General features: G+C 42.8%; 1 protein-coding gene across 3 annotated transcripts in view; it reads left to right on the forward strand.

Moving 5' to 3' along the window:
• LOC137518296 (zinc-regulated GTPase metalloprotein activator 1A-like) overlaps positions 1–18,732 on the forward strand; it is a 111,076-nt gene that overhangs the window by 34,806 nt on the left and 57,538 nt on the right. For all 3 annotated transcript variants that reach the window (XM_068235969.1, XM_068235960.1, XM_068235976.1), the window contains exons 2-5: positions 7,059–7,184; positions 10,853–10,939; positions 16,493–16,589; positions 18,049–18,140. In XM_068235969.1, coding sequence (XP_068092070.1) covers positions 7,079–7,184; positions 10,853–10,939; positions 16,493–16,589; positions 18,049–18,140 — 382 coding nt within the window. In that variant the 5' untranslated portion in view covers positions 7,059–7,078. The remainder of the gene's footprint in view (positions 1–7,058; positions 7,185–10,852; positions 10,940–16,492; positions 16,590–18,048; positions 18,141–18,732) is intronic.

Genomic DNA, 18,732 nt, shown 5'->3' on the forward strand with positions numbered 1-18,732 from the left:
GCCAGTCAGTGCAGTCCGGCAGTGTGCTGCTCCTACAGCCAGGAGCGTTCTGCACCTGTGCAATAGTGCTGCGCAGGTGTAGTACGCTCCCGGCGGCGAAGTGTGTACATGTGCACTACGCTAGACTGGCTCAAGTACATGGACTCATAGCAGAAGAATCCAGGTGGCGGAGGATGACAGCGAGGGACCTATTAGCCTAAAGGGGGCTGGAGGAAGCCCCAGGTATGCATAAAACTTTCATCTGTCTCAGGTTTACTTTGTTACACAGTAGTACTATACATATGCACTCCCCACAGAGCTGCAGGGAATCCACTGAGAATGTTGTGCACATTGAACACATATTTATGGAAGTTTTTGTTTTAGAATAATAACAGCAAATCACAGTTTCTATGCGTTTCACAACGATGGGGGGAAAAAAACATGACCTAGGGATACATACAAGCTTAAGACATTCCCGTTATACTTGCTGAAAGCATCACCATTAGAATAAATATCAGTAGGCTGCAAGACATCATATGCAGGTCAGTTTACCACCAACATTCAGTAGCAACAGGCAAAGCGGGGGGCGATTTTTCAATAGCTTCCCTGCTGGAATTATTCAAAATTGATGTGCTGTGTGTGGTAGGAATCAATCCCTTTCAAAAAGGAATCTATCCTTTTGGAATATTGGGTGGAAATCTATATGTATACCGTATGGCAAGATTTAGAGGATGTGTAGGGGAGCTGGAGTGGCTGTTCAGCAAGTGCCAGGTAGAGACTGCCGTTTACGGTTTTGGCTTTACCAGGCAGAGCATAATGATAACTGAACTGCTAGCTATAATTTTAGTTAAAGTGGAATGATGGGAAATCAGGACAAAGGCAAATGCGTTTCAACATCAGCATAGCGTGAAATCTGGTGACGTGTGATGTTAGCCACACTTTGATAAAACTATTGCTTTGTTGCCATGCTAACCACCTTGCTGAAAACAAACTACCCACAAACTGGGGAGTGTCTTCTTGGCAGCAGTTGTGGTTTTCACAGTATTCTGTCTCGTAGGATGTTATTTGCATCAAGGGAGTTTTGAAACGGAGTCGTGCTGAAAATAAATTTGATAACTTCCAAAATGTCTTAAACCAGATATATATGTTTAAATAAATCATCCACATAGAAATCATATAATAGGTAAAACAGCAAAGGATTCCTCCTTTCCCGTCATCTTTGTGATGTTGCTTTCAGCTAGGTGGCTATGACAGGATCCTCCCATTGACAACAAAGCATTAGAGCTAATGGGAATTAAAAAAAACCAAACAATCAACAAACCAGGTCCTGTAGAGCCTTCCCGCTCCTCTCATAGTGCAGCGCTGACTCCTCCCGTTTGAATCCCCAGCCAGAGGGAGCTGAGTGCTCCCGAAGATGGACAGATCTGTACTGCACCTGTGTAAGCGCGCAAGAGAACATGATCGTGCAGTACGGAGCCGCCTGTCTCCGGGAGCATTCGGGCACCCGCAGACTTCCGAAGTTTCCTTCGGCAGCAGAGAGAGAGCAGTATTTGACCAATCTGCTTGAATACTGCTACCGAGGGAGCCAGCACTGGAACAAGGGATCCATGAGTGGAGCGGGAAGGCTCTATTGGACCCATAGCCTCCCCTCTCCTTAGGTAATTATTTGACTGATTTTTTTCTTATTTTTTTCTTTTAGTGGTTCCCATTCACTTTAAATACCTGATAGAAGTCCCACCCTAGCTCACATATACAGTACTAATTTATTTATTTATTGCCACCTTGCCAGATGCATGAACCTACGCTAAATGTGCAATTCTCCCTGCAGACATCAGTACCGGTACAATTGCCATGAGCTCCCATGCAGTTGTATTATATTGCTGGAGTGCATTTGAGGCTGCAGTGCTGCCTGTGTTGAAGGAGGCCTTGCCACTGCATCTGCCAGTGAAGCACCACTTGTATTACCACCAATGCTTTCACTAGAGCACTGCTTGCCAGAATCATCAAGGATGCTGAGTTAATGAAGCTAGGAGAAGAACAATAGTTAATGTTGTTATGGGTTTCACTTATTCTAGTAATAGAAAAAAGGACAAGAACATATCAGGCTTACTGGGCTAGGACAAAGAATTCATTCAGAATAATTTCCCTCCTCAGCCTGCTTACTGTACACTAAACTGCTTTGTTAAAACTCTGTTAATTGTCTTGATGAAATGGGCAAATCATTTTTGGAAAGTCCTTTTACAGTTCAAAATAGGGATGATTAACTCTGCCTGATTTGACAGCTGAATGTGCTTTCATTTAGAAGGTTACAGCAAAGATGTATGTGTTTGCGTGACAGCACACTAGTTTGCTGTGTGCCCAGAGAACATTGCTTGATAATCAGCTGGAAACATCCAATAGACTTTTTTTTTTCTTCTTGGACTTGATGGATGGAGGAGTGGCTATAAGATGTATGTTGAGCCATTCGCCTACAGGCAATGCCACTGTAGACAGATAACACATCTGATTGGTTGCCCAAGTGGTCTTATTTATGCTTTGCAAATAGGGATAGTAGTGGGCGTCAGGTCAATACACACTGCTTATTCCAGCACATCAAGTGTCAAAAAAGCAACAGAAGGTTTTCCTACTCCTCTGATTACTCTACTTACTTTCTTATTAATGGCACTCGTAAACAGTGTCTAACGGAGCCTACAGTAGGGAATCAGGATGGATTTAGAGATTGTCAGTATCAGGCCATGGTCTTCCTCTGCCACTAAGTAGAGATGGTTGCAGCACTTGCTTGCAGCACTTTCTGGCTTCTTTCATTGGTCCATTGCCAAGTTGAATACATTAAATTTGCATGCAGAATAGGCCTGAACGATTTTAGGAAAAAATTGAATTGAGCGATTTCTGTCTGAAATTGCAATTTCATTCCCCCTCTGTCCCCCTGTCTCTCTGTATGCCCCCTTTGCCTCTTTATGCCTCCTCTGGGTCTTTCTCTTGCCCCCTTTGTGTCTCTGTGCCCGCTCTGTCTCCTGTGTCTCTCTCTGTGTCCGCTCTGTCTCTGTGCCCACTTTGTGTGTCTCTGTGCCTCCTCTGTCCCCCAAGCTGCATCAGTTCTGGACATAGCTTCAAGCACGAGTCCAGTGATGCCCGTCTATCCACTTCGCCTCCTGCAGGCTCTAATGCACGGAATGCTTCCTGTATGTCATGTGACATAGAGGAACCCGGAGTTTTGCCAAGCTCAAGAGCCGGCGATTGAGGACTGACTTTGTATCGGGGAAGTTTGAAGCCATTTCTTCAAACTTCTGGAAAATGACGTGATCACGATAATTGCCGATTTGACGAGTCTGAAATTATAATCTTGGTGATCGCGATTTTGGTTTAAATTTGATTTATCTTTCAAGCCTAATGCAGACTGGCATTATAAGCATCTCTTTGACCATGTTTATCAATTAGGATAATTTGTCAAGCCAGGTGCAAAGAAAACTGCAGAAATAGCAGAGTCTTAATCCTTCCTTCTACTTACCACCTGAGGACCTGTCTCCACTCGTCAGTTTTTCTGTGTATTTTCTGCACAGGTAAACTGCAGCCATTGTTAATCAACTTGAATGCATTTTTCACATGCAGAAACATAATTGACAGCAATGCAGCACTGTCAGACAACTCATGCAGAAAAACTGATGAGTGGGGACAGACCCTAAATCCTGATTGGCTGCACTGAGCAACTGCACTACTTCTTCTACGATTTTCTTTCCACTTGTGATAAATTAACCCCTATGAATTTTGTTGTACAGAAGACATTTGCTTAGCTCATTGGCCTTGCTAGCAATTACTTTTAATTTACGTTATGAAAGGTATACCCAAGAAAACATAAGCTGTCCTCTCTTCACTGATGTCCTCATAGGGGTTCTTGTCCACTGCAGCCCTTGAATGTTCTCTGGTCAGATACGGGTGCACTTCTTGGTGAAATCTGTTACACCACCTACACAATGTGCAGGATTCCAAGCTTTTTCACCTGTTTTCCTCTGTTTCCACCTTATCAATGTTACTTTTTTGACCTCCCAAAGAGCAAAATTATAATATAATTAAGGTAAGAAAAGAAAGTAATATTGAAATGAAGTTAATCAGGAACTACTTATTTTGAGTGATTATTCTGTTTCTAAATGTGCTGAAAGGTTATTTTTATCAATTAGGTGATAAATAAGTCATTTATGAGAATAGAGCCCATTGTAAGAATCTATTCCTTTGGCGAGTAGTCTATTTTTTAAAGAGCCATCTGATTGTCAAACGGACATTAAGATAAACGCTAATGCCTAATACACACAATGAGATTTTCTGGCAGTTACTGCCAGATCAATTATTTCCAACATGTCCGATCTGATTTCCGATCGATTTTCCGTTCACTTCTATGGAAAATCAATCGGAAATCAGATTGGACATGTTGGAAATAATCGATCTGGCAGTAAATCTGCCAGAAAATCTCATCGTGTGGAGGATGTAAGATATTGGGGCTTTTCTAGGTTACCACACATAGGATTCCTGTCAGACAGGAGACTTACCAGCATTTTGGAGCACATAGGCTAAATTTGCCATTAACGTTAAATGTAGGTCAGAGCACTCACAGAAAGCTGCCCACACATTTTATGTTCCTGTTTCATGCAACCTGTGTCTGAAGAAGCTTCATGATTCCTTCCAGCTCATATGCTGGTTGAACTCATGGTTAATTAATTCTCCCCACCCCTTTCTACCTCACTAAGCTGCACCCATTGGTTAAATGGTCATGTGACATTGGTGACAACGTTAGTGGGCATCATTTTAGTGACAGTTGACCAATGAGAGCAGCTTAGTGAGGGAGGAAGGGATGGGCACAATTTATAATTTAGGCCTGCGTCGTCTTCCTTATTTGTAAATACAATACATATCTTTATACAAGCATTTGTCAAGTTTGGAGCTTACGTTGGTAACTGAGTAAAGGTGTGTGAGGCTTGCGGGATAGCCTCCCCAGTCAGCATGCAATGCGCACGCTGATGTAGAAGGAGATCGCACGCAAGCGCTGTACGAGAAACAGGAATTCCCCCAAATATAGTGGAGGAGAGGAAACGGACACAAGGGGGAGCTGTGGAGCACAGAGCAACCGTGCCTCTGTGCGACCCACAAATCCCAATGGACACTGGTTGCGGGGTGCAACACAGCGCAGGGCGTAAACTGCGCAACTCAGAAAAGAGCAAGGACAGACTGGGTGAATGTCTGCCAATCTAGTCGCCACCCAGCGACGGCGGACATTTAAGAGCAGGACAGATAGAACGAGAGGGCTAATCGCAAGTACCGCGATAGCAGACAGATAAACAGAACAGGGTGAAACAGCAAGAAAGGAATAAAGAAACACACAGTAAAATAAACAACGTAAGGAAAATAACAAACACTAGCTAAACTCGAACTCCGCACTCATTCGCAACAGAGAACGCGTTTAAGACATGTCACCGCGCGTTAGGCGCCCAGTGACAAGCGTGCCACCCTAACTAACAACAAGTAATACAAATGAACACAAATAGACTGAGACAGACAGAATGAACGCTTGCGATAGCAAGCGATCAACACAAACAGATTGCGTAGATGCTTGGTAATCGGTTGCCTCACACCAGGCAACAGCAGGCGTAAACACAGGACAAGACAGATGGATGAGTGCAGCCAGTAGCCACCGCGGCTATGGTCTACACTCCAGGAACTCAGGCAAGGAGGATCCACTGCCGCTACCGCTAGGGCGAATGCGATCCACAAGGAACAAGACTGGACCCACCATCAGCCACCATTGGAGACAATGCGGTCGCAAGATACAGGACAAGACAAAGCATGGCAGTACAAATGATACTGATCTATGCTAGAAGGAGCGCGCTAATCACCACTCCAATAATAACTAGACTACGACAACCACCGATCAAGGCAACCAGGGAATATTGTTTACTGGCACAGGGGCTCGTAGCACCAGCTGTAGCTATGCAGAGCCATGAAGTGAACAGGAAGCAGACTTTTAACCTGGTAGCATTCACTGAATGGAGATATGCAAATCCTGGCACAACTGAATGGTAATGAGACTGATCAGGAACTGCAGACAGACTGACAGAACTAGGTCTTAGATCCATGGTCAACAAAATAAAACTTGCAAGAATAGAATTACAACTGAGCAGAGCAGCTTGATCGCAGAAACATCGCGGCCAGCAGGATAAGTCACAAACATGATCATGACAGGACATGATCCTGACAAGGTGGTTATACATCTCTCGATTTGGTGGCCAATCGACCATCCGATTCAATAATTTATTACTCAATCAGATTAAAATCAGTGCCACCAAGAGCATGCTCTATCGACCAGGCCACCAATTTTGGGAAGAAATTAGTCGCATGTACCCATTGGACATGCTGGAAAATCTCAGGCCGACGTGCTCAACTGTGTGCCCGGCGGTAACATGGTGCGATAATCGCAGACAACGAATATGATGGATACCCCTGGCTGTGTCCCCCCAAGTGTTAGATGGACCCTCCCCCCCGTTGCTCATGCTTTAATACTTTACTTGTGTCATGCAATCCGCCTCTGTGTTCGCATTTTTCTTCCTCATTAGCAATCCACATGGTCGCCTGATGTATTGCACGTGGGACACGTGATGGGGTGCCAATCAGGAAGAAGAATGCGGACACAGTGGCAGACACTCGGAGGACAGCGGACAGGTAAACTATTAAAGCACGGGCAATGGGTAGTCCATCTAACATTTGGGGGGGGGGGGGCAGCAAGGCGGTGCCACAAAGCCAATTCCTGAGAGATTTCATGCTGAAATTGATCAGCCTTCAGTTTTATGGTGGCTAACAGATCTCTCTCCGATCAGGTTCAGTCAGAGATAGATCTGTATCTTGGTCGATTGGCCGCCAAAATCGCTAGATGTATGGGTACCTCAAGTAAGCTTAGTGTACTTTACAGTAGATATGATAAACGGCCTACAGCCCTCCCTTTGTTGCATGGAGGCAAGTCCATAAGTCATTGTATTTTGAAAGTTGTATACCACTGTTTTTGTTAATCATTCCCTTTCATCTTCTCTTACTTGCAGTCCGGATAACCATTGTCTTGATGGAGGAAGAGGAGGAGTGTCCAGAGCTTATCCCTATCACTGATTCATTTAGCAGTGATCAACCCCAGTGCAAGATTCCAGTCACTATAATCACAGGATATTTGGGTAAGCAGTCATTAATGCGTAGGTGTGTGTACGTCTCATGTAAGGGCCTTTTATTCCTTCTCTTATTTCTTAAATGTATGATAATGTTTATATAGCTTAATGAATAAATTTGCCTATTCTTACAATTATAATTTATAAATCATTTAGTTAATGTATGCCAGTGGCGTATCTAAGGAGCGCTGGGCCCTGGTGCAAGTTTTACATTAGGTCCTCCAAACACTTTATACATAACAATTGATACGGTGCACCACAACTTGCCAAGGACAACCATAATGTCAGAGGTACAAGAAGGGGATTGCGAACAGTTTAATGATTAATACTATTCACAGCATATATAGATGTGATTATTACAAGCGCAGGGCCAATAAAGAGCTAATACTGTGGTTGAGGGACGGCCCCTCTGACCCAAGTGCCACGGTGTGGTCGGAAACCTCTGCAACCCCTATTGCTGCGCCACTGATGTATGCTTATTATAAAGTCATAGATTATAACCTGATTTACATTCTTACATTTTTCAGTGATGCCAGCATTTTTACAGCTGGCAAGGTGAATCACTTTTCCCTCTCTAAGTGAGCAGGGACATCACATGATCTCAGAGTGCTCTTGGGGAGAAGACTACATGACATAATTGCCTAGGCTAACTATGACTTGGAGGGCAGGGTTACCAATGTATAAATATAAGAACTATTTCTAACACTGAAACCAGGTACACTAGGTATTCTGAATAATTTATTACATTGTACTATATGTCAATACGGTTGCCATTTTAGTAGGAGAGGCTGCTGCCACTTATGAGGCACTACTGAGCTCTGGTAAGTCCTGTGGTTTAACTGGGTTTTCATGATTTGAAAGCCCAGCCACCCTACTCCCTCAAATGTGCAGTGCTACCTACTACCCCATATACCTTATGCTTTCCTGCTTCCTGTACAGGCAGCACTGCTGCCTAGCTTATGGAAATGTAATTTCCTAGCCTCTTCACCAATACTGAGAACCAGCTCCTGTCAGGAGAGGAGGGAAAGGAGATACTAGATAAGTCCATAGTTGGATTCTTGCCCAACCATTTGAACTTTCCAGGGCTCAGTGGAACCCTGTCTGTGCCTGCAGCCAGTGTTGGTGAGGTGGTGAGACTGCCCACTATGCAGCCTTACTGCCAGATAACTATGCTTTGCCCCACAGCTGAGTAGTTTTTAATGGGAGTAATGTACAAAACCACAATTCTACAAATGCTAGGCTGTGCTCCCACTTCAGTCAGCTACAGCAAATCTAAACCAATGCCAATAGAAGGTATTATCAGTGATTTATAAAGTGCCAACATATTCAGTGGCACTGTACAAAGTAAGACAACAAACATGGGGTACATAATGATACAATTATATACATCAGATATGAACACTGGTACAAAATACAGAACTGGCGATTACAATGGCAAATGTAACATGATGAATAAAATGTAAAACAGTGCAAGCCATGAAATGAATAACAAATTCCAAGACACAAAAGGGTGAGAGAGCCCTGCCCTTGTGAGCTTACAATCTAAAGAAATGGGGGGAAACCAGAGGTGGGATAAAGGCATATAGATAGCATACACTAGACCCATCAACTTGTAGTATAACATAAGCACATAACCATTATCAGTCAGGGCACCCAATATTGTGCTCAAAATGCTTCCTGACATATATGTACACTAAATGGTGATATTGTGTTTTTCTTATTGCCTTTTGCGTTGTACATGCATCAATTTACAATACTAATAAGGAAGTGCCAGCCTTGTTGTATTGTACACAGTATATGTGAACCGGACATTCCCACAATCCCCAACCCAGTATACAGTGGGATGCGAAAGTTTGGGCAACGTTGTTAATGGTCATGATTTTCCTGTGTAAATCATTGGTTGTTATGATAAAAAATGTCAGTTAAATATATTATATAGGAGAGACACACAGTGATATTTGAGAAGTGAAATTTATTTTATTGCATTCATAGAAAGTGTGCAATAATTGTTTAAATAAAATTAGGCAGGTGCATAAATTTGGGCACTGTTGTCATTTTATTGATTCCAAAACCTTTAGAACGAATTATTGGGACTCAAATTGGCTTGGTAAGCTCAGTGACCCCTGACCTACATACGCAGGTGAATCCAATTATAAGAAAGTGTATTTAAGGGGGTCAATTGCAAGTTTCCCTCCTCTTTTAAATTTCTCTGAAAAGTAGCAACATGGGGGTCTCAAAACAACTCTCAAATGACCTGCAGACAAAGATTTCTCACCATCATGGTTTAGGGAAGGATACAGAAAGCTGTCTCAGAGATTTCAGCTGTCTGTTTCCACAGTCAGGAACATATTAAGGAAATGGAAGACCACCGACTCAGTTCAAGTTAAGGCTCGAAGTGGCAGATCAAGAAAAATCTCGGATAAACATAAGTGACAACCCACAGACCAGCACCAAAGATCTACAACATCATCTTGCTGCAGGTAGAGTCACTGTGCATCGGTCAACCATTCGGCGCACTTTACACAAGGAGATGCTGTATGCAGAAGAAGCTTTTTCTCCACCCACAGCACAGACAGAGCTGCTTGAGGTATGCTAAAGCACATTTGGACAAGCCAGCTTCATTTTGGAATAAGGTGCTGTGGACTGATGAGACTAAAATTGAGTTATATGGACATAACAAGGGGTGTTATGCATGGAGGAAAAAGAACACCGCATTCCAAGAAAAATAACTGCTCCCTACAGTAAAATATGGTTGTGGTTCCATCATGCTGTGGGGCTGTGTGGCCAGTGCAGAGACTGGGAATCTTGTCAAAGTTGAGGGATGCATGGATTCCACTCAGTATCAGCAGATTCTGGAGACCAATGTCCAGGAATCAGTGACAAAGCTGAAGCTGCACTGGGGCTGGATCTTTCAACAAGACCGAAACACTGCTCAAAATCCATTAAGGCATTCATGCAGAGGAACAAGTACAATGTTCTGGAATGGCCATCTCAGTCCCCAGACCTGAATATAATTGAAAATCTGTGGTGTGAGTTAGAGAGCTGTCCATGCTCAGAAGCCATCAAACCTAAATGAACTAGAGATGTTTTGTAAAGAGGAATGGTCCAAAATACCTTCAACCAGAATCCAGACTCTTATTAGAACCTACAGGAAACGTTTAGATGCTGTAATTTCTGCAAAAGGAGGATCTACTAAATACTGATTTAATTTATTTTTTGTGGTGCCCAAATTTATGCACCTGCCTTATTTTGTTTAAACAATTATTGTGCACTTTCTGTAAATCCAATAAACTTCATTTCACTTCTCAAATATCACGGTGTGTGTCTCCTATATGATATAATTAACTGACATTTTTTATCGTAACAACCAACATTTTATACAGGTAAATCATGACGATTAACAAGGTTGCCCAAACTTTCTCATCCCACTGTATGTGAACAGGACATTCCCACAAGCCCACCCCAGTATATGTGAACAGGACATTCCTACAAGCCCTCCATCCCAGTATAGGTGAAGAGGACATTCCCACAAGCCCGATCCCAGTATATATGAACACTTTCTTTCCACAAGCTTGCCCCAGTTTGTGTGAATAAAGTATTCCCACAAGTCCCCCAATTCCACCAGCTACATCATGTATTCCACAAAAGCTTACTTCACTTTTTTTGTTAACTTGTAGGTGCTGGAAAGACAACACTATTGAATTATATCCTGACTGAACAGCATAACAAGAGAATTGCAGTCATTGTTAATGAGTTTGGTGAAGGTAATGTATTACTACTCATTACTATTAATGTTGTTCCTGTTGAATAAATTATTTTAATTTGTGCAATCATTTACTGTTATTTCTGACTGGACAGTTGCTTTGTTTGGTTTACTAGCATTCAATGTATAGTACTAGACTTTGTAGTATGCTGGTGGTACAGCAGCACTCCCTAGTGGTGCTATTTAATATACCAGCTGCTGTTTCAAAATCCCAGTGAACTGCAAAATACAGTATTGCAGTCTTGACTACCAAAAGGGAAAATCTGTCAGATTCCTTAATTCACATAGCTTTTTTGTTGCATAGCAGTTGTCCATGCCCTAGTGGAGTAGGTGTTTCTGCATAAATTGGGCAGTGTTACCAAAACAGAGACTTGAAAAATATGCCATTGCTATGAAAGAGCTGTGAATGTGGCATGATAAGGCACTATTCCTTTACTGAGCAGATAACCTCTGCAAGCTATCGGATGCTCAGGTGTCTTCTACTGTTGTGCATTATCCAAAGTTGTTTCCTGTAATGGAACTGGGGATAATGTCACTATACATTTTTCTGCTTAAATACCGGCATTGTGCGGCAGTGACTTAAAATGAACCTGAGGTGAATATAAACTGATAAGATAAACAATTGTATCTATCCTTCTACTCATAATTTCTGTTCTTTTCTGTGTGTCCGCCAAAGAAGTAGATTTAATGTTTTTTATTGTCTCTGCTCAATTTTAGTCTATTAATTGTCTCAGAGCTAAAATACATGAACTATTGACCTGTATTATCTATCCCCTGCAGATAGAAACTCTTGTCTGCTATGAAAGAGTTTTATGGCTGTATTTCCTTACAACTGAGGGTTACAGATCTAATCCTACTAGGGTCTGTCAAGATAGAAACTGTCACTTGTGCCTGGAGGTTATCTCTTTGAGGCAGAAAAATAGAAGAAACACAGCATAGTTATTGAAATGTTTGGCACTGTACATAAACATGTTTATCTCATCATGTCACATATCACCCTGGGTACACCAACTCGTTGGGGACCGGCTGCCTAACCCCCCTTAAAGGAATCATCAGCTGAAATGAAGGAAAAAAAAAATCTGCTTTACTTACCTGGGGCTTTCTCCAGCCCCTTGCAGCCGACTATCCCACACTGATCACTCCGCTCTCCGCCGCCATCCCGGGCTCCCCGCACGGTGCAGAGGCCGACCTCGAGGGCATCCTCACTGCGCCTGCGTGAAGTGCCGCTGTCAATCAAGCCAACTTTGTCCGCGGCTTACTGCGCAGTAAGCCGCAGACAACATGGGCTTGATTGACAGCGGCACTTCACGCAGGCGCAGTGAGGATGCCCTCGAGGTCGGCCTCTGTACCGTGCGGGGAGCCCGGGATGGCCGCGGAGAGCGGAGTGATCAGTGTGGGACAGTCAGCTGCAAGGGGCTGGAGAAAGCCCCAGGTAAGTAAAGCAGATTTTTTTTTTCATTTCAGCTGATGATTCCTTTAAGGACCAGGCCATTTTAAATGCGGGGGGGGGGGGGGGGGGGGGGGACACGGGGGTCAGGCAGCCGGATCCCCAGTCTAGCTAGCTGGGCATGGTGTGTCCCCCCCCAATGTAGCCAGCATCCTTTGCTCAACTCCCAGGCTCCAGTGAGCAGCTCTTGCCCTCTCCGCTCTCTCAGGCATCATCGCTCGCACTGACACTAAGTTACGGGTTGTGGCTTGATGACATCGTCAACCCGTGACCCGACATGTCAGAGCGGAGGGGAGTGCCAATCGCCGGGGAACGTCAGGAAGGTGGGTGGATCCTCTTCTTCCTCTCCTACCGCCACTGCTGTAACAATGATCACTACGATTCGCTGGCGATCGTAGTGATCAGGAGCCAATCATGATGGCTCCTGATCACTGAGGGGAGGTGTCATCTGTCATATGACAGCTTAATCTCCCCTCTCGGGTGCTCACAATCGCGTCGGAAGCGGAAATGGCAGGCGGCATAAATCCTAAGCTGCATCAAGCTTAGACAGCCACAAGTGCGGCGTAGGATTTACATGCGGCGGTCTGGAAAAAGTTAAGTTGCCTGATTATGTTAGATATTTGTTGCATGAAATTGTCATGTTTTCAGGTGCTAGTTTGCAATTATTGCATAGGTATTCTTGATCAGCTGAATATTATGGTAAATAGCATCATCCACATAAGTTTTAGCACTGTGATGCTACACTGCGTATTGTTAGGCAGTTTGGGTAAGGATTGCTTCCATCCTAGTGCTTTGAGGTGGTCTGATCCAATTTAGTTACTGAACCACACTTGCCTTGTTCCCTTTTATCACATACTAAAGATATGTAAGTATTGCATTGCATGGACACGTCTGCGTTAGAACTTCTGTGAGTTTTTTTTTGTAATTGCTGTCTGTATCCCTGTTGAAAAGATGCACTTTACTTTGTGTCCCACTGACAGGGTCAGTGACACAGACAATAGTAAAAACTTAACAAAGGTTGAGTCCCATCCTCTTTCAGTGCAAAAGGAAAATAAAGAATTTACCTTGGAGTTATAGATTAAAATAAAAAGAATACAGTTACTATTACTGGTACTAGGGCTACCACCAATCATCAGATAGCAGTAGATACGGTACTATTACTGGTACTAGGGCTACCACCAGTCATTAGATAGCAGTGGATATGGTACTATTACTGGTACTAGGGCTACCACCAGTCATTAGATAGCAGTAGATACGGTACTATTACTGGTACTAGGGCTACCACCAGTCATTAAATAGCAGTAGATATGGTACTATTAGATTGTAAGCTCGCAAGGGCAGGGTCATCCTCCTAATGTTTACTGTCTTTGTAACAATATTTGTGCTGCTTGGAACTCTGCTGTATATTTGTTAGCTGTATCTATGTTCCCCTTGTCGTCTTATTGTGCTTTGTAAAGCGCTGCGGAATATGTTGGCGCTATATAAATAAAAAATAATAATAATAATAATACTATTACTGGTACTAGGGCTACCACCAGTCATTAAATAGCAGTAGATATGGTACTATTACTGGTACTAGGGCTACCATCAGTCATTAGATAGCAGTGGATATGGTACTATTACTGGTACTAGGGCTACCACCAGTTATTAGATAGCAGTGGATATGGTACTATTACTGGTAACAAGGCTACCATCAGTCATTAGATAGCAGTGGATATGGTACTATAACTGGTACTAGGGCTACCACCAGTTATTAGATAGCAGTGGATATGGTACTATTACTGGTAACAAGGCTACCACCAGTCATTAGATAGCAGTGGGTATGGTACTATTACTGGTACTAGGGCTACCACCAGTCATTAGATAGCAGTAGATACGGTACTATTACTGGTACTAGGGCTACCACCAGTCATTAAATAGCAGTAGATATGGTACTATTACTGGTACTAGGGCTACCATCAGTCATTAGATAGCAGTGGATATGGTACTATTACTAGTACTAGGGCTACCACCAGTTATTAGATAGCAGTGGATATGGTACTATTACTGGTACTAGGGCTACCACCAGTTATTAGATAGCAGTGGATATGGTACTATTACTGGTAACAAGGCTACCATCAGTCATTAGATAGCAGTGGATATGGTACTATAACTGGTACTAGGGCTACCACCAGTTATTAGATAGCAGTGGATATGGTACTATTACTGGTAACAAGGCTACCATCAGTCATCAGATAGCAGTTTATATGGTGCTATTACTCGTACTAGGGTTACCACCAGTCATTAGATAGCAGTAGATATGGTACTATTTCTGGTACTAGGGCTACCATCAGTCATTAGATAGCAGTGGATATGGTACTATAACTGGTACTAGGGCTACCACCAGTTATTAGATAGCAGTGGATATGGTACTATTACTGGTAACAAGGCTACCATCAGTCATCAGATAGCAGTTTATATGGTGCTATTACTCGTACTAGGGTTACCACCAGTCATTAGATAGCAGTAGATATGGTACTATTTCTGGTACTAGGGCTACCACCAGTCATTAGATAGCAGTAGATATGGTACTATTTCTGGTACTAGGGCTATCACCAGTCATTAGATAGCAGTGGATATGGTATTATTACTAGTACTAGGGCTACCACCAATCATCTTATAGCAGTGGATATGGTATTACTAGTACTAGGGCTACCACCCGTCATTAGATAGCAGTCGATATGGTACTATTACTGGTACTAGGGCTACCGCCAGTCATCATATAGCAGTGGATAGGCAAGCAGAAAGGGACTAAAAATATTTCTGCTGCTTGCTCATTACGGGCCTGAGCCCACTAACGTAGTTGTCCAATTTGCAGTTAAACATCAGTGTTGCAGATGCTGAAAAGCGGACTGAAGCGGACACAACTGGGTTAGTGGGTTCAGTCCCTTACTAGACAGGAGGGGAAGCGACTGGAAATGCCAGCTTATCATAAATGTTGTATTATGGAGAAGTAATCTACTTATGTTTAAAGTTCTCATTGTGTTATACTACTGCTTCGGCATCAGCGCACTGAAAACCCTTATGCTGGGAATACACAGTACATTTTTTAGCTGATTAGATGGTTCGATAGATAATTTCTGACATGTCTGATCTCCCTTATTGATTCTTTCGCCGCTCGATTTCTGATAGAAGTGAATGGAAAAAGATAAGAAAAACGAACGGAAGATAAGAGAAATGACTGTAGAATCGAGCTGCAAAAACAATCGAGAGGAGAAACGCACGGCAGAAACGAACAGTGTATTCCCAGCATTAGGGCTGGTTCACACTTAGAGCTTTTTCAGCGCTTTGCTGATCACCGGCGATCAGCAAAGCACTGCTGCCAATGTATCCCTATGGATACATTCACACTGCAGCGTTTGCGATTTCAATCAAACACAAATGTGATGCATGCAGCGTCTTTGGGGCGATTGCGCTGTGATTCTCGTTCTAATGAACTGGAATCACAAGCACAAATCGGGCTGAATCCCGAGATTTTGCCCGCCGAATCGCGATCGCGGACCTAACTTGATTCAGCGTGATTTGCGCTTGTGATTCCTGGGCAAGTGTGAAGTAGACCTAACCACTTTATGATAAGTGGCTTCCTATGTGATTGTTAAACCTTCCAGGTACTTTCTTATGTTGTTTACGACTGCTAAACCTCACGTTAGTTCATTAAAACAAACAAGAATAGAATTTAGAGAACTAGCTTGCCAGGCGGATTTTGTCTCAATGGGCCTTGAATGTATACCACATCTAGAATCATTAGCTTGCAGCATGTGGATTAGGCAAGACAAGACACAGAACATTTATATTGCACTTTACTCCTAATGGACTCAAAGCACCAGAGCTGCAGCCACTAGGGCGCGGCCTATAGACAGTAGCAGTGTTCGGGACTCTTGCACAAGGTCTCCTTACTGAATAGACGCTGGCTTACTGAACAGGAAGAGCCAAGATGTTAACCCAGGTCACCTGTGTCAGAGGCAGAGCCCTTAATGTATAATAGCAGAATGATGTGAATTAAGTTGCATTTCACAGAGGTGAGTGAATTGTGTTAATGCCATTGAATTTCTTTTGGATGTGTTCCAGGCAGTGCTGTAGAAAAGTCCTTAGCCATAAGTCAAGCTGGAGAACTGTATGAGGAATGGCTGGAGTTAAGAAATGGCTGCCTCTGCTGTTCAGTGAAGTAAGTAAAGTTTGGATGTCGGTAAGTGTACCTGTCTAGAGGCAAGTAGAAAAGTACCTTATTAAAAGCAGCCATGGACAGACAAGCGAGGGGTAACAAAAGCGGGGAAGTGTTGTGTACTCAGGTTGATATTTCCAGAATATTTGGTAACTTTGAATCTTCCAAAAATTTGTTGACCAAAATATCCAATTGACAGTTTATTAAATGAAAGGGTGTTCAGGCATTGTGGGTAATGTTCCTTTAGGCAGTGATGGGGTGAATTGGGGGTTTATCAGAATGGGCAGGGCTAGCTCTACAGGCTTTCTACAGATGGTTCTCATTTTAAGAATGTCACATGATGAGAAGCAGGTTATCTGAAAGAGTTAATGGCAAACTCTGTGTGTGGCTGATGCTGCTTGGCTTAAAGTGACCCTGTAGTGAGATGGGATGTGGAGGCTGCCTTATTTATGTCCTATAAGCTGATTGCCTGCCTGTCCTGCTGATCCTTTGCCTTCAATGCTTTAAGCCACCGACCCATATTAAGAATAAATAAATATGCCCGCCTTTCACTTCATCTACGGAGCCCTCCACACCTATAGAGATGAACAGGCTGCTGAAGTGTAGCCAGGAAATTTCTGTATAGTTGTCATTCCTAAAGTTGTTGCCTGGAATGATTGCCAGCGATCAATTCGAAAGGCAGAGTGTGTCTGTAACAAAGAAATGTTTTTATTTGAAGGTTATGCTGTTGCCATCTTTTATAGCAGAGAGGAAGTTCTGAGTTCAGGACCGCTGTAAGTTTTGCATTAAAGTAGGTTTGTTAAAGCCCCTGCCTAGCTGTAAAATCCATTCTTTCCTTGTGATCTCTGCCACTGCTATTTAAATGTCCCCTAAAATTTGGGGTTTGCTATACCCTGAAGTATGAGATGCTAGAAAAAGTAGTGTTACAACCAATCACATTATTTGCTTTATCTGAAATATTAAACTGGACAGGGTGCTTGGGGTACCTACAGCATTTTCCACCTAAAGGTACACTGTGGCTATATTAATGCTGAACATTTTAAATTAAGATACTCAAGTTAAAGTAAGTGCTGAAAGTCACCTCCATTCCATTCTATCCACATTTGCGTAGGTGGTTCTTGTTCTTCAGTGGTGCTGCACCATCACATCATCCTGAAATAATGTTCTGCAACACATGCCTGTTTCTTAACAGTAACATACATTATAAACGCAAAGAAAGATCTGAGAACATCAGACACTTGTTTATGCCAGCTACACCACACTTACCTACTGTAGCAGTGACTATGCTATCTTAGCCTGGCGGTACTACTTGGCTACTACTGATTGCTACACTATTAGTTTTCTTCCCTTACCTATAGTAGCTTGGTAAGTAAAAAAACAAATAATTGATTAGATACATTTTTTGTGAATTATTCCCATGGTTTCATGTATGCTGTAAACTTTGTAACTTTTTTTTTTTCAGGGACAATGGCTTGAAAGCAATAGAAAATCTAATGCAGAAGAAAGGGAAGTTTGACTACATACTGCTGGAGACAACCGGCTTAGCAGATCCAGGTACCTAGTAATGTGTTTCTCACTGGATTATGCAGATACCACATAACCAATAGTAACTGAACACACCTTTAATGAATTGGTTTGGCTACTTCCTCCATAGTCACTAATTACCAAGAGGTACATAAAATCATGCACCAGAAAATCCTTTCAAAGTTATTTGCAGCAGAATAGCTCATACTTCTGTAAATTGAATGATTGTGCCCAGTTGTGTAGTAGAAGGGTATCCCTTGGGTTACGAGTGAGCCTGTCTGTAAGTGGGTGAAGAACCATGTTGAAATTGCCACATAGTAAGATTTTGGACGTGGGTAGCTGAGCAATTTTGTTCATGATATCATTTAACATTGATAAATGCGCTTGCGGGGGTATGTACAGGCCCACTATAACAAGCTCCTCGGAATGTATACGGGCATGTAAAATAACAAACCTGCCTAGATTGTCAGTATGTACGTTAATAAGTTGAAAAGGCAATGTTTTGTGCACTAGAATAGCGACTCCCCTCGAGTACGTTGAATACGTAGCATTATAGTAATGACCTACCCAGGGTTTCTTGAGGGCAAGGATTCTACTACCATGCAGATTGGTTTGCAGGGAA

This window comes from Hyperolius riggenbachi, chromosome 1, assembly GCF_040937935.1.
Source record: "Hyperolius riggenbachi isolate aHypRig1 chromosome 1, aHypRig1.pri, whole genome shotgun sequence".
NCBI lineage: Eukaryota > Metazoa > Chordata > Amphibia > Anura > Hyperoliidae > Hyperolius > Hyperolius riggenbachi.